This window comes from Aythya ferina (genome assembly GCF_964211825.1).
Source record: "Aythya ferina genome assembly, chromosome: 3".
NCBI lineage: Eukaryota > Metazoa > Chordata > Aves > Anseriformes > Anatidae > Aythya > Aythya ferina.
In genome coordinates, this window is record NC_140298.1 from 59,325,855 (window position 1) to 59,341,734 (window position 15,880).

The 15,880-nt window shown below is 38.5% G+C and overlaps 1 protein-coding gene across 3 annotated transcripts in view; it reads right to left on the reverse strand.

Moving 5' to 3' along the window:
- Positions 1 to 5,677: 5,677 nt before the first annotated feature.
- Positions 5,678 to 15,880, reverse strand: part of IBTK (inhibitor of Bruton tyrosine kinase) — a 53,071-nt gene continuing 42,868 nt past the window's right edge. For all 3 annotated transcript variants that reach the window (XM_084515622.1, XM_084515623.1, XM_084515621.1), the window contains exons 26-29: positions 15,355 to 15,507; positions 8,724 to 8,792; positions 8,488 to 8,620; positions 5,678 to 7,093 (exon numbers count right to left, since the gene is read on the reverse strand). In XM_084515622.1, the coding sequence (XP_084371748.1) occupies positions 6,968 to 7,093; positions 8,488 to 8,620; positions 8,724 to 8,792; positions 15,355 to 15,507 (481 nt within the window). In that variant the 3' untranslated portion in view covers positions 5,678 to 6,967. The remainder of the gene's footprint in view (positions 7,094 to 8,487; positions 8,621 to 8,723; positions 8,793 to 15,354; positions 15,508 to 15,880) is intronic.

The following is a 15,880-nucleotide window of genomic DNA, read 5'->3' on the forward strand; positions in this document are numbered from 1 at the left end:
CAATAAGTCGATTTTACAAGTACAAACAAATCAGACAAAGAGTTCTGGTTATGCACACACATCCTCTGTCAGCCCCGATGCTATCGGCCATTTCTGCAATACATTGACAAAGATGGGATCCTGAAAACCCTGCTGTGTTCACAGCCTTACAGCTTCATTTCATCTTCACAGCATGCTTGAATGTGGGCAGCGTGTCTTGAAAACATCTTAAAATATACAGTTGGAAAAGGACTAGGATTTTAAATATATATATATATATATGTATATATATATATACATGTATATATAAATTTCCCCTTCCATTTCAATAAAGATAGCATTTAAAATGCAGGATAAACAAAACAAAATCCATAAATTAAGGAAATTTCCATAAGGAAAACGAGATACCTTTGTGCTTAATAATCTTTGTGTTTGTTTTTCTTTGTTGATTTTGTCTGGTTTTTTGCCAGGTTGTTCCAGGTGTCGTGTCAGCAGATGGCACGAGCACAGTTCTCTCAATGAACTGTGCCACAGTCGGTGACATTTAGCAGAAGAGAGGTAGCACCTGCTTCACAACAAACCTATAGACAGGAATAACCCTAAAAGCTTGGTCATCCTGCAAGGCAGCAACAATGATTTATCAGCTATGTCTGTAGAGCACTGAGCCGCAGCAAGTTGTTCATATTCACAGTGCAGTTCTCATGAACTCTTCACCTAGCGTACAGAGATCACGGACAGACTCACAGAGCAGACACAGCTCCTGTGCGTAAAGCAAAGAGCACCGGCATTCTCCCACCTAGAACAGCATAACCCACAAATCAGGCAGCCGTTTCCCTGGGGTCAGGGTTTACTGGCTGAAGAGTGGATGTGACATATTTCTGTGGAATTACAGGATGGTGAAATGATTAGGTTAAGGCTCATCTACTTAAATGCCCCTTCAGTTGGAGGAGACGTAGATCTGTAAACGGCTTAGCACCAAAGAAAATGATTGAGAATTCAGGGCATTCTGGGTTGTTGCATTCCCCCTATCTTCCTAGAATAAATTTTCAAGGAATAGGAAGAAAGAAAATGGCAGGAAGCACAGAGAACCATAAACGTCACTTTTGTGTCAATTTTCCTTGCTTGCTACTTTATTTGAAAACATTTCATTATTATTTTTTTGTATAAGAAGAGAACATTAGCCAACTCTTGGTTTCCTCCTAGCTGTACATTATTATTTGAGAGAAAACCGTGTGGACCTGCTAAAGTGTGCTCTTATATAAACTTGCTTTTTGTGTGCTTGCTGGTTTTGATCAGTTTTTGACATGTGATGGAAATCAAAATTATAAAAAAACTGTTATAAAAAAAAACTGTTGTAACAAAATTATAACCAAAGACTGACTTCTAACAGTGTTATTCCCATTGCTATTTGAAAAACTTACATAAGAACTGGGAAAATTGGCCTGCAATGTTTTTTAAAAGTATGCATTTTAAAGAAATTCTATAGACCAATAAAGAGTTGATTTAAATCGAGGCTGAACTCAAGAGAATTCCTTTGCTTTATTAAAACATTATCATACATATATAAAACATATATTGCAGTCGTGAATTTATCAACCTTCTACAATTAACCTTGTGAAAGCAGTTACTAGATACCTGAAATGACACTACAAGAATAATTCCAGAAGGAGCATAAGCATTCCAGGCTACGTTAACCTAGGAAGCAGGTAACAAGGGGAAAATATATGTGTATATATATATATATATATAATATGTATATATATAATATATATACACACACACAAGATGACAGTGGAATGTGTTTTTTGCCAGGCATGGTTTCTTGCAGCTGCTGTATGAAAAGCTGCTGCTTCTAGATAACATGATGAGTAAGAGCCAAAAGGAGCCATTCAAGAATCGATGGTAATTACTACTTCAAATCTAATCTTCCAGTTTTACATCAGAGAACAGACAGGCTGTTCCACCACCTACACCAAGTACAGGTGCAGGCACCCAGCTTCCTATGGGAATCACCATTGCGACACTCAAAGATGCTTTTCTAAGGCAGATTACTATGAAAGACCAAAAACTAACTTGAATGTACCAACAGATCCTGCCTGTTAACATCCCTTCAAGAGCATACATAGAAATAAATATATCTACATCGCTTTCATTGGGTTTAAGCATTTGCAGGCATAGAAATACACTAACAATGAACTTCTGTGTTTCACCATACTGCTCCATGGGCAGAAAGACTTCTGTCTTCCAGTGCACAACTGGCCGGCTATGCTGGGTCCCTTCCCTCTCAGCATTTCTGAGGTTTGCCACAGCTAGACCCCAGACAGGAGGGACTCACCTTTTGGATACCTCATCCATAACTCACTTGGCCAGGGTCACAGGCGTTGGAATTTGTAAAGGAAAGAATTTTCCCTTAGGTAACCTAACAGGCTCTTTGGTGGAGCTTTACCTTTGCTAACCAGTTCCCTGTTACTGCAAAGGTCTTTGTAATGGTAGCACCTCAATCTTGCCCATCCTCAGATGGTATCACCCAAGTCAAATATTCAGGGTTGAAGTTGCTTAATTCCAGTATAAATCTTGTATGTTTAGAACAAGATCTAGTAATCCAGTGATCTATCCTGACTTAAATTGTATGCATTAGAGCAAAATTGTAAGCATTAGAGCAAGCATTTCTTTGGGCATTGGAAAAGATTCATTTTGAAATGACATTCTCCAATCCCTTCGCAATAATGGAACAAAAAATGAACTTTTCAAGTTGAACACAAAGTCACTTTTTGTATCATTTTTATATTCCAAGTGTTTAAAAAAAAAAAAAGGGGGGGGGGGGACAGGGGGACAAAACCATTTAAAGTCCCAAAACATTTAAAGAAGTACCATAATTTCACTTTTCCAACAGAAAGCTTTGCTAGAGCCTTTATAAAGAAATTTAGGAATTTGTAGCTAAAATTTCCTGTTGTCACTTGTAAATAAGATTTACCCTTCTTGTGGGCTGAGGGGGTCTGTAAAAATTTGGTTAAAATGCATGCGTTAAGAAGGTATTATCCAGACTTGTAACACAAGTGAGATTAGTAATTTTCTCTTAATGCTCTTCTATGAAAAATTGCAAAATCAGTCTTTACAGAGATTCCATTCAACAAAACTCTAGTCCATTTATTCTCTAGAAATAGCCTCTCTTCCTAGAGAATAAAGGCTCAAAAGGGTTCTTTAATTGACTAAGTCACCTACTTTTCCTGCATTTTCATTTCAATACACAATGGAGAAGTTATACGTTTCAAAAATGCCTTGCCACAGACTTTAATAAGTGCTGAAGACACTGCAGCAGTATTAGAATTTGAGATGCAATTTTGTCTCAATTTTAATGTTAAAGTATTTTGAAGTTCTACTTATCCTTACATTTTTTTAAAAAGCAACTGAAGTTTGAGATAATGAATTATGAGGAAAAAAAAGCGTTTACCTGTGCTCAACAAAGTTTTGACGGTCTGTTTTTGAAATATAGCAACTATTTCGTAAGAAAGCTTTTGCCAATTTCATTTTTCTTGAGCCAAGTAGCTATAAAGTATCTCCTGGAAATTTATACACCAACATGCTACCTATATACACACACAATTCTCACAATAGCCTTCCACATGGTGCCTTATGTTCATTAGGACCTGGGAATTCCACCCTTGACTTAGCAACAAGTTTTGATAGAGATGCTGTTCTGATGCAAGCTAAAGGAGTTAACATGCTCAGAAACGACTAGATGTTGTTAGAGCTAATCAAAGATGGAGTTCATCTTTAACGTTACAAGAAAAAAACTCAAACGTAGGCATCTGAGCTAGAAAATGCCAGATTTTGTTGCTGAAAACGTAGCACACGCACTAGGTCATTTAATTTCTGGTTACTATTCCCTCAAACCTGAGCATTTTCCTTGTGTAGACTGGATACAAGAGAGCAGTTGCACAGACAACTAAAATGTGATGTTTCTTTACATGCAAGCTTTGGGTATGGATGCCTGTCAATGACTTAAACTATGATTTCAGCTTGTCACTTTCTGCTTCGTATAAAAACAGTTTTATCAAGGTAAAACACCCAGGAAAATGTCCCTGTGGGATTTTGTTTTTAATTTGTCTAGGAAAAATAACTAGAAGAAATTAAACTGTGAACATTTGTTTGTCTGACATGTATAAAATCTCTAGCCAGTTCAATGGTTCTGCTTTTATCTCCTCCTTATATACAATGTACTTATTTCTTTGGCCTTAAGAATTCTGACAGACTAGAACAAAAAAATAAGATTGCCAAAAAAGATTGTGACATCAAATTTTCAAAGGTCATACGAAAATTCATTTAGAGAAGAAGGTAGCATAATGTCCACAGGCACGTTTACATAGATCATTAAAATCATACAGCCACCTACCTATTGAATGAAGTGAGCAGCACATCTCAGCACATTTCACTGGATGAATACAGATCCAGTGCTATATATCAAACAGGTATAAATAGAATCAAGTTTTAGAAGTCTTAAAATACCTCCTGAATATTTTTTTCAGAAGACATCTGGTAAAACACCTCTCGTGATGAGCTTGCACAAACTGGAGAAAACCCAGCAAAGGACCACAAAGATGACTGGGGCATCCAACATCACAGGATCGTCTAGGTTGGAAGAGACCTCCAAGATCACCGAGTCCAACCTCTGGCCTAACACTAACAAGTCCTCCACTAAACCATCTAAACTAAGTTCAACATCTAAACATCTTTTAAAGACCTCCAGAGATGGTGACTCCACCACTTCCCTGGGCAGCTCATTCCAATGCCTCACAACCCTCTCAGTAAAGAAGTTCTTCCTAATATCCAACATATGAGGAGAGACTGAAAGAGCAGGGACTGTTTAGCCCATAGAAGAGAACGTTCAGAGGGATTTTAATGTGTGTAAATAACTGATAGGGAGGGACAGGGAAGAAAACGGAGAGACTCTTCTCAAAGGTACACCGTGTCATAAGAAGAGACAAAAAGCACAGACTGCAATACAGGAAATTCTGTTGAAATGTGAAAGTGCTTTTTTACTGTGAGGATGGTCAAACATAAGACAGATTACCCAGAGAACCTGTGGAGTCTCCATTCGGACTGGGCAATCTCCAGAGGTTCCACTCAGTCTTGATGATGTGATTATTATGTCTATATAAAATATATACACCTACATCACATTAATCCCTGGAAATGATATTGGCTTTAGATGAAAGCAAAGTATGCATCTGAGAATTTAAAGTTCTACCACTTCCACAGAAAGACGTTTTTGTCTGTTGAGGTAACAGATTTTTGTTTGGGCTTTCATGTGTACCGTATAAGCTATCCCCAAAGTGAACCAGTGAGTTCTTTACACAGTGACTACTTTATACTTGAGAACAAATTGGGTTCGTATCTGGAAAAGGCTGGTGCTTTTATAGCTATTTCTCACAGTACATAAGCTTTCTTTTAATTCAGGATAGTTTCAGCAGGCCCTAAGGCACAGCAGTTCATCAAGCAAAGCACTTAATGAAAGTATCCTCATCAATGTATCGATGAATCAGCAGTAGAATTTAAAACAGAACTAACATCTGCATCTTCTGTTCTCTGTGTAGCTCCACAGATCCTATAGTTCTTGTTTCACACACAAACTTTTATATTACTCTGTAGTTACCTAAAGCATTGATTATACATAAACAGCACAAAAAAGTACATTAACTTTGTGTAAATCAAGAATTTATGGTTTATTGCATTTGTTTACAACTTCCATGGGGGATTTTTGGTGTAGCTTAACCTGAAACCATTAGACATATCTACACAGTTGTTTTTTTTCAAGATTCAACTCTTATCACACAGTGATCAATTCTCTACGTTCATCTTCTGTAGCTCTCTCAATTCCAGTTTTCCAGAGTTCATGAGTACTGACACTATTGAAAAAGTGGAAGTTCAAACACACCTATACAAACAAACTAGACAGAATATTGTAGATAAGGCTATCCTTTTTTTTCCCCATTTTTCTTTATATATATATATATATATATATATATATATATATATAAATTTGTTTAAACCAGGCACAGAGAACTTCAGAAAACACAATACTGAAAGCCACCTATGATACTCTTTGCAGGTTAGGAGTTTGCAAATTCCACAATCAAGCATTCATCCCCATAGCTTTAACAATGAACAAACGGGTCTTGTACTTCCTCAGCACTTCAAGTGAATTGTACCTTAAACACAGTGGTGCTAAAACTGTACCATATTCACCAGAATAAGACTATAGATGAGCTAATTAAGTGCCACCATGTTGCATTCAACTGTGTACTTTACTTCACAACAGAACTGACTGCTCTAAGGCCAGTCTCACAACAAGTGAAAAAAACATGCACAACTGAACTGAGAGCAGGCAATGGTTGGGCACTTAGGTACAGCATCGAGGTTCGTTGTGGAGCATAACAGTAAAGAGTACTGGTCACAGCAGTAAGAGAACCAGTGCTTACATACAGAAGTTAAGGAAAAACTGCATTATCAAACTGTACTTTTACATTAAGGTCAAGCACAAACTTTTTATCATATTCCCAATTTGCCAGAATGCTCTGAAGAACATAACCCGCCCCAAAAAAACTTTAAAGATGTATAATTCTGCACAATCAATTCCACATTAAATCACAAAATAAGCACTTGCTTTTCAGCCACCTGTGAATTTAACAAAAAACCCTTACAATTTAAATTAGCAAACGCATTTCCAATCTACAGCTTCATGTGACACTACTAATAATAGGCCTTGTTAAAGAAATTCTCTCAAAACATACATACAATATATACTGTGGGTAAAGGACACAGTGAACAAATTATTTCCATTTTCTCTACCAAATACCTACTGATTATGTGCAATTTTTAATGCTGATGTTAAAAGTTACATGATTTGTGTTCTTCCAGTCCCATTCTAATTGTAAAAGAGTTAGGATTTCAGAAGTGCACATATAATATGGACTGTGAACAGTACAAATTAGTGCTTGTTCCACATAGGTGTTGCCATAGGTCCCTGCGGAGCCCTTTCAACAGTCACAAATTCATCAGGGTTGTCAAAAGCTTCATAGTGCATTAATAGGTCTTGAATAGCACACTCCTCAATCTGGAAGGAAAAAAAGAATATGTATTTCAGTGCCAGATCTACATTTATACCAGTAATTACACCACAGTTACAAACAGGATTTTGGGGCCCTGAGAATGTCTGCTACAGACCTCCTCAAGAGGAAGTAACAGTAGATGAGGCCTTCTTCATGCAACTGGAAGAAGCCTCGTGTCTGCAAGCCCTGGTCCTCATGGGAAACTTAAGCCACCCTAATATCTGCTCTTAGGGCATTTGCATTGGTGACAACTTCCTAATACAGGTGATCAGCCAGCTGATGTTGATCACACTGGTGGATCTCAGACTCACAAACAAGGAAGGACTGTTCAGGAATGGTAAGCTCAAGGGCAGCCTTGGCTGCAGTGACCCTGAGACAGCAGACTTCAGGATCTCAAGAGAAGGGACCAAGACAAATAGCAGAATCACAACACCCTAGACCTTCAGGAGAACAGACAATTTGATAAAAGATCTGCTTGGAAAAAAAATCATAGAACATGGCCCTTGAAAGAAGAGTCCAGAAAAAGCTGTTTGATTTTAAGATCACTGCTTCTAAACTCAAGAATGGTCTGTCAATGAACAGAAAGTCAAACAAGAATGGAAGGATGGCTGCATCAATAACAAAGAACTCCTTACAGAACAAACACAAAAAGGAAGCACATACAAGGTGGAAGCAGAGACAGATGGCCCAGAAGAAAAACACAGACACTGTCTGAGCATGCACAACAGATTTAGTAAAGCAGAAGGCCAGATGGAGTTGAGTCTGGCAAGCGACATGAAAGGCAACAATAAAGCAGCAAAAAGATGGGAGCATCTGACATGGGAGAGAAACTAAGACAGCTACAGTTGCTAAGCATGGAGAAAACTCAGATCTAAGCAGTGTGTATAAACAGCTGATGGGAGAGTAAAGAAGACTGAGCAAGACATTTCAGTGGTGTCCAGTGACAGTCTGAAATACAGAAAATTGCATTCAAGCTTTTTTTTTTTTTTTTTTTTTAAACTGAGAGTGGTTGGATACAGGAACAGGCTTCCCAGTAAGGCTGTGGAGTCTCCATCCATTCATCCATTCTTGGAGATATTCAAAAGCTGTCAGGGAAAAGCCTTGAGTAACCTTCTCCAGCTGATCCTGCTATGAGCAGGGACATGGACTAGACAATTTACGGAGACTCCAGCCTCAACCACTTTTTGATTCTATGAATTGATCAGTTGTGGGCTCAATAGTCAATTAGACATTAATGTAGGCCTGCCTCATCAAACAGCGATGTGAAGCTATTAAATTATATTTACTATTATATACATGATACTGAGTGTATCAATACATAATTAGTCCTAAAAACTCATCTCTGTAACAACCAGTGGAAAATTCTTGTTTACCCAGCCACAGTAAATTAGCACTTTACCTGGATCAAAGCCAAAGGTTTCTCTCTGCTCCGAATAAGAGCAGCTTCTTGCTGGAGCTCTTCCTCTACAATAGATGCAAACATGACGGGTGCCATCACAGGAGAGTTAGCTGGCGATGTTGCTAACCAAGGACTGCAAAGAAAAAAAAGCTAATGATTATGAGGCAACATCAGAAACAAGGTCAGCACAAAACACAGAAAGCAAACACCAGAGTTTATGCCAGTTTATGCCTTACTTATGATTCTCTAGCGGCGGAGAATCCAGAACATGGTCTTCCAGACTTGGGCTACTTCTAGCTGTCCACCTGGAAAAAGGCAGTAAGGAGAAGTCACTGACAAAGCATTCTCCTAAATCATAATGAATTATGAATTCAGAGTAGCCAGTTACAAATTTTTATTTATTTATTTCCTCCATAAGATAGTCATTGCGAAGTAATGATGAGTTTGTCTTTAAGTGTGACATTGTGGCTAGTGGGGACACTTTGATACTCATTTCTGACTACCAGAACTTCACAGATTTTCAGTTTGAGCATTAACTGGCATTTCCCAACTTTTGAGCATTTGAACATGTTTTGTTTTTATTTTTTATTTTTTTAAAGTGGAAAATAGTCAACTGAATTATACACTAACAGCATTTAGTATAGATCTGTTTGCAATTCACATGGAAAGAGTATGTCTTTAAGGCATAAAAACCCCTGTATTCAAATCAAAACATTAAAAGAGCCAGTACTATAAAAGCACTGGCAAATTATTTCCTGAAGTGTAATACCAGAAATTATGGACTTTCAGTGTGTAGCCTGCAAACACCTCCTATATTCATTAAGGACAGCATACAACTAGAATTTATGGAATTGAAAAAACAAACCCTGAAATACCAATAAAGAGTTCCCAACAAGAAGACATTTTATTCCTTTGTAAAATGTTAACCTGTCTACAAAAAGAAATCACATTTGGTGTATTTTATGCCTTAAGAGACAAGTATGTGTGTCAAAAAAATTCTACATCAATAAGATGAGAGAAACCTATTCTTGTTATTTAAAATCTTTGGCAACATGTGCACTTTCCAGAAGTCTAATAAAGTGTTATAGCATAATATGAAATGCTAGCAGACTTTTTCTGAATTATTCTATGGCACTGAAGTACTCTAATGGTGTTGGTATTTCAATAAATCAGTCTCAATTTTCTTCAAGGCTTTGGTAATCCTTCGTAAGTGGCCACAAACTCTTGGAAAAGAGGAAACATCTATAGAATGCTATCTATTAAGAGAATTCCAGTAACTGCTAAGTTCTCTGCCTGGAATTTTTTCCCCAGAACAAAACTCCAAGGACAACAAGAAGCACGATTCCTACTGCTAAGCAATGAGAGCAGGATGTCAAAAAAGCTGAAAGAAACATCCATCACCAAAAGTGACATTTAAATGAACCATGCCCAGCTTTTCGTCACAAAAGCTAATTTTGCCCACCAAACAGCCAAATACTCAATAAACAGAATGAACACAAACATTAACATCTGCCAAGGCACAACACTGGACTTCAAAAGAGGATCTCTGCAGTGTCACTCCCATGAATCAAACCCAGCAGATCTACCTTCTGCCAGCTCATATTGCTTCTGTGTTTCCACTGGAAAAGTACAGTTCATACGAGCCAAGATGATCACTTGCCTCCATTTTCAGTAACGCTGATCATATCAGACTCTAGCAAGACAGCCAGTGAGACACTGTATGGAGAGGAAGCCAAAAAGGTGTGGTACCTTCCAAACTGAGTGTTTCTGGATAACCACTGTTCCAGAAATTAGAAGGAACTGACACAAATAAGAGCTGCATGGCAAAAGAGGTCAAATCTGCTTTATCAGTCTCCACACTGAGTATCTATAGAGCCACAGTTATAGTAAGTGATATTATTAATTTTAATTCTTTTTCCACAAGGATTGAAGAATAGATGGGGGAAAAGAAATAGAAAAGCAGTAACTTTTTTTCTTCTGTTTTATCTTTGGTTAAAGAAAACTAATAGCAGGATACAGTCCTACTTTATTGAAGAAAGGTATCAGGTCACGCCAGGTAAGTGTGATAAACCAATTTAATAGTTACTATTAATTTAGGAAAGGATAATGTAAACAGAGTGCCTGCGAAACAAAGCAACTGGAAAGAAAATTCAGAAGTACAAGCAAAAGAGACTGTGTGAAGTGCAGCTATTTAAGATGGGAATTTTTCAGCTTGAAGAGAAAGAGGAGAATCCATGGAGTACTGATCACGAATCAGAAGTATGTGGCTGGGAGAAAAATCTTGACTCAGAAATATGTTGGACAAGTTTCCATTTGAAATAAATCTTTCTGCCACCATATACCACACAGGACGAATATTATTTGGAAGAGCTTTCAGTTATTGCCTTCTAGATTCCATGAAGAACAATCTAAATTGTCATAAATGCAGAGAAGGAAAAACTGGCATTGAGTTTTCCATTGATCATTTTCTGAGAGCCTACAAGTAATCTCTAACCTTGCAAAGAAAAAAAAGAGGGAATACAACTGTACTTCGCAGACAAGATCTGGACTGATTGCTGATCTTCAGAACAGCCTCCTCCAGATACAAAACCAATCATTCCAATGTGCCTGAGGGCAAGTAAGTATGGCAGAGGTTGGCATGAATGAGCAGGCAACTCTAGACTGAGTTCAGATACAAATGGGACAACAGTCAAAATGGGGACAGACTACACAGGAGGAAAATGGAAACATTACTTCACTGTATAGGGACAGAGTTGTAAGAGCCAAAAGCTCAGATGGAGCTGAAGCAACCAGTAGATGTATGGGGCAAAGAGAAGTGCTTCTATAATAACAGGAAGAAAAAACAACCAATCAACCACAGAGGTTTCATGATGACTACAAACAGCTAAATGTTCTAATACCCACTTTTCACAAAGACGGATGTGGGGAACTACAGACTGATCAGTCTCACCTCTATCTCCAGGAACATTGTACAGTAAGTTGTTCCTCAAGTCATTTCTGAGCACACGAGACCAGATGGTGAGTGGGAAGAGCCTGCATGAATTTATCACCAAGTGCAAATTATCTGGAAACCTGCTTTCTATGAAAGAGTGACTGGCTCTAGACACAACCAGAAAGCAGATGATGTCATTATCTTTCTTTTTTGCTTTTGCAAACCAAATAGTTATACGCGGCCTTCACATAATTTGCACCCTTGCAATCAGTTTGAAAAAATATGGACTGGGTAAACGTACTATGAGATATGTGGAAAATGGGCTGGACTGCAAGGCTCAAAGGGTGCTGGATCAGATATATGAAGTCCAACTGGAAACCAATTACTAGTAGTGGTTCACAGGGACTGATACTGGAACCAATACTGTTTCATGTCTTCGGTTATCTGGAAGGAAGGATGGTGTGCACATTCAGCTCCTAATAAGAAAGAGATGGATGGGGCCAGGCTGGGGGTGCATGCAGCAGTCCACGTGCTGAATGCCAGGCTGCCCTTCAGAAGGGCCTCAAGAGGCTGAAGAAATGGGCAAATGAGGACTGATGAAATTCAAAGGCAAATGTAAAGTTATGTACTTGGAAGAGAATATCCCCACAGAGCAGTACAGGACAGGGGCTAACTGGCTAGAAAGCAGCTCTGCAGAAAAGGACCTGCAAAGTCTGAGCAGGCAGCAAGGTAAAGATGAACCAGTACATGCTCTTGCAGCAAAAACGACCAATGACATACTGGGCTAGCAAAAATAGCCATACAATCAAAGGAAATGATTCTTCCTCTCTGTGCTGCATTTATGTGGCTACAGAGTATCTTACCTATTCTGGGGCTCCTCAGTACAAGACAGATGTTGGCATGCTGGAAAAAGTCCAGTGGAGGGCTACCAAGATTAGGGACACATGGCAGGAAGCACTCTGAAAGAACTGCTGCCTTCTAGGACTGAGGAAACAAAGGGGAGATCTCATTGCTGCCTTCAACTACCTCACTGGAGGGTTGAGGAAAGATGCAAGAAGAATCCTCTTAGAGGTGCACAGAGGTAGAACAAGAGACTATAGATACAGGCTGCAAAATAGGAAGTCCAAGTAAGATGTAAGGAAAAAAACACACCCTGGAGATGATCGTGAACATGTTGCCCAGAAAGGTTGGGGTATCTACATCCTTGGAAATACCACAAGTCAACTAGGCCAGGCCCTGAGCAACGTGATCTAGTTAGACCTCTTTGAGCAGGAGGCTGGACTACAGATTCTAAATTATTCTATAAGTTGTTCTATGATTTCAATACAGGGGGACTACTTTTGTCTGAAGTCTAGATAAATCAGCTTCCAGATTTTACTACAGATCATAAAAATAAAGCAAGAATAAAAACCAGGAAAGAATCAAAGAAAAGGAAGGGCAGAGAACAGGAAAAGATGATTTTCTAGTTCATTTAGTTAATTTAGAACTTGCTAGTTCATTTAATTAAGAGCATGTTTGTACAGCTTACTGAATGCCTTTATTCTGGTGTCATCTCTACTTTCCCTTTTTCCACCCGCTCTAATAATGCTCACCTTCCTGCACATCGACAATAATCTGCACCTATCCAGCCCATTTGAAAGACATTCTCCTTCCCACTCAAAATCCAAAGAACTCACAGCACTACCATAAACAAGTCAAGATAGACTGCTGTACTTAACCAGTCTGTTAGAGCATAAAGAGTTTTTCTCCAGAGGAAGAAAAGAAAACACACACAAACTTCCACTAACTGCCAGTCACAGTTCCAGTGTCACAGCACACTCTAGTGATCAATTAAATGACAAGTTTAAGTACCTGTGTCATCTACCTCAATATAAGTAGGGCTTTAAAATGTAGGAAGAAGTCCAGATATTTTGAAGCTGTTTATACATACGTACATCTGTGTTTCTTGCTAGCTTATTCCAGATATTAAATCAACTGCAGATATTTCAACATGCTAGATTAATTCCTTAGCTGGCACCAAAATGACTAGGAGAAAAGGAACAGAGGGGAAACGGGAAGCAAGGATATATAGAAAAATGGAAAAGAGCCCTAAAAACATCAAACTTGGAAACCTGGAAGTCTCGAAAATTAAAGACTGATGCAGAGATGTAAGTGGCTCTGCATGGAAACAAAGCAGCCAAATATCAGTACTGAACCAGCCTGATTAACCCAGCTGGCTGAACTTGCCATGACTCCTGCACAGCCACCGACATGTCCCAACACTCGACTTCCCAGTGTTTCTTGAGGATTTGTTCACTTGAAGCCATGTCAGGTCTGGTGCCTCCGTGACCTAATGACTCTCAGAAAAAGAACACAGAGGCTGGTCTCCTGCAGAACCTCTTGGGTTTTGCTGTACCGTATCACTCATGCACTAGTTATTAGCTCAATATTAGCCAAGCCAAAAGTAGGCCATTCCTATGCGAAGCCAAAGACATGTTTCCACTAAGACTCTTCACTGCTCCCTGGAGTAACACAGTGAAGACAACCCAGGCTGCCACAACAAAGTTAAGTCATGTCAGGCCTATGTTTTTAGCTTGCATTATGAGCTACATACACACAGCTGCGCAGCGTAACTCCCAAGGCTGAGCTGTCCCTGGAAACAACACTGATCTGCCTCTGGACCCCATCCAGTTCACATCTCCACATTCATGACATTGTTCATCTACAGAAAATTTCTGGATTGCAGAAACTGGAAGGAGACAGTGCATGGAAGCACATTTATACAACCCCCCAAAATTTCTTAGATTTAAGACTTAATAAGTTTTAGTTTAATTACTACACAGCTTACCCAGGGAAGAAGAAAAAAAAAAGAAAAAGCAGAAACAGTAGCTGTGTAGTATCAGTAAGTCTGACATCAAGAGAGAGATGAGAATTACTTATGCTCTACACACATTCGATTTCCTTTTCTTAAAAAGGAAGAGGAAAGGATGCGGATAATTAATCTTCAGTGAAATAGTTCTTGAATGCCACTGGCAGAAGTCAGAGCCTGCTGTGACAAGAACTGTACAATCAACGAATAAAATTACCTCAAAGTAGAAATGCAATTCCTAACTTTCAGATGGATGAACTAGTCACCTAGGCTTTTTATACCTAATAGAGAGAAATAAGCATCTTCAGAGACGATTCGAAACAACCTGAAATAGCTCTGGAAGTGCCCTCTTTTCCGACTGATGATAGTCGGTCATCTAGGCTCCCACTAGCTTAACGTATCATGTTCAGACAACTAACGTATCATGCCTGGATTCAGCTCTAAGAATCCAGTTTGCGAGCCTGCAGACAGGCCAGACTCCACAGACTAGACAAAGCAAAGCAAAAGGAAATGAAGTGACTTTATGGAGATCACAGACCACATGTGACAAAACTAGCAATGGCATCCTGTGCAAGTTCCATTATCACCAGCCACACCATCTCCCATGGGATGAAAACCTTTGCTATTTTGCTAGCAATTAAACTTTTGACACCTGTTATTTCTTCAGATTTGTGTTTCAATTATTTCCTGCATCTCCACTTACCACAGTAACTTCAGCTTTATTCCTGTTTTTGAAGGACACTGCTCCATCACACACACTCTCCAAAAAAATCCCATCTCTCTCCCACCAGTACTTATTTACATACAGATGCGTATTTTGTTTGTAGTCCAAAGTGTGTATATGTACAGACAAACACTTCAAACAAAATATTAGCAGCAGCATTAAATTCCTTTAGTCTATTTTAAGTTTCCAATTCATAATATTTCCTTCATGAAATCCTATTGACATTTAAAGCCATTAGAATCCTTAGAAGAATGCTTACAGGATTTTAAAAAATGGCAATTTCATCTTTTCACATTCCAGCAAAAATTTAAACAGGTTATTGTGGTTCTTGTAAAAAGAGTTCTCAATTAGGAAAAGACTTACTTTATGGTGTTTTGGACCGGTGAATCCTCAGTTCCTTTATATCCAGCCTTTTTGATACCAGTACCAGGTGAATTATTCACACTCACACATTTTTCTTCTTCCATTACAAGATCACGGAATGACTTCGGCAAAGCAGAACATGATGAAGATGACCTTTTAAATAAATACATAAATAAATACATACACATATAAAGTAATAGATCTTAGCTTCTGCATCTAACCCTTATGCCTGCTAGACCCCATCCACTAAAACGTCACTTTGGATCAAACAGGTAAACATCAGATAAGTTCATTACTCTAAGGTACTTAAGCATTTTGGACTTTTGCAGAATTAACAGACACAGTTGTCAAGCAGAACCAAGATACTGAACGAGTTACTTGTAAAAATCCCTTAACCTAAGAAGAAATTCACAAAATTCATGCGCTTCATTTTCTTTTACTTGCATAAGCGTAACATACACTGCTACTGAACTAGAGCCTGCATATCATCATTAAAAAATAAAGCTTTATGAAAACACAGCATTTA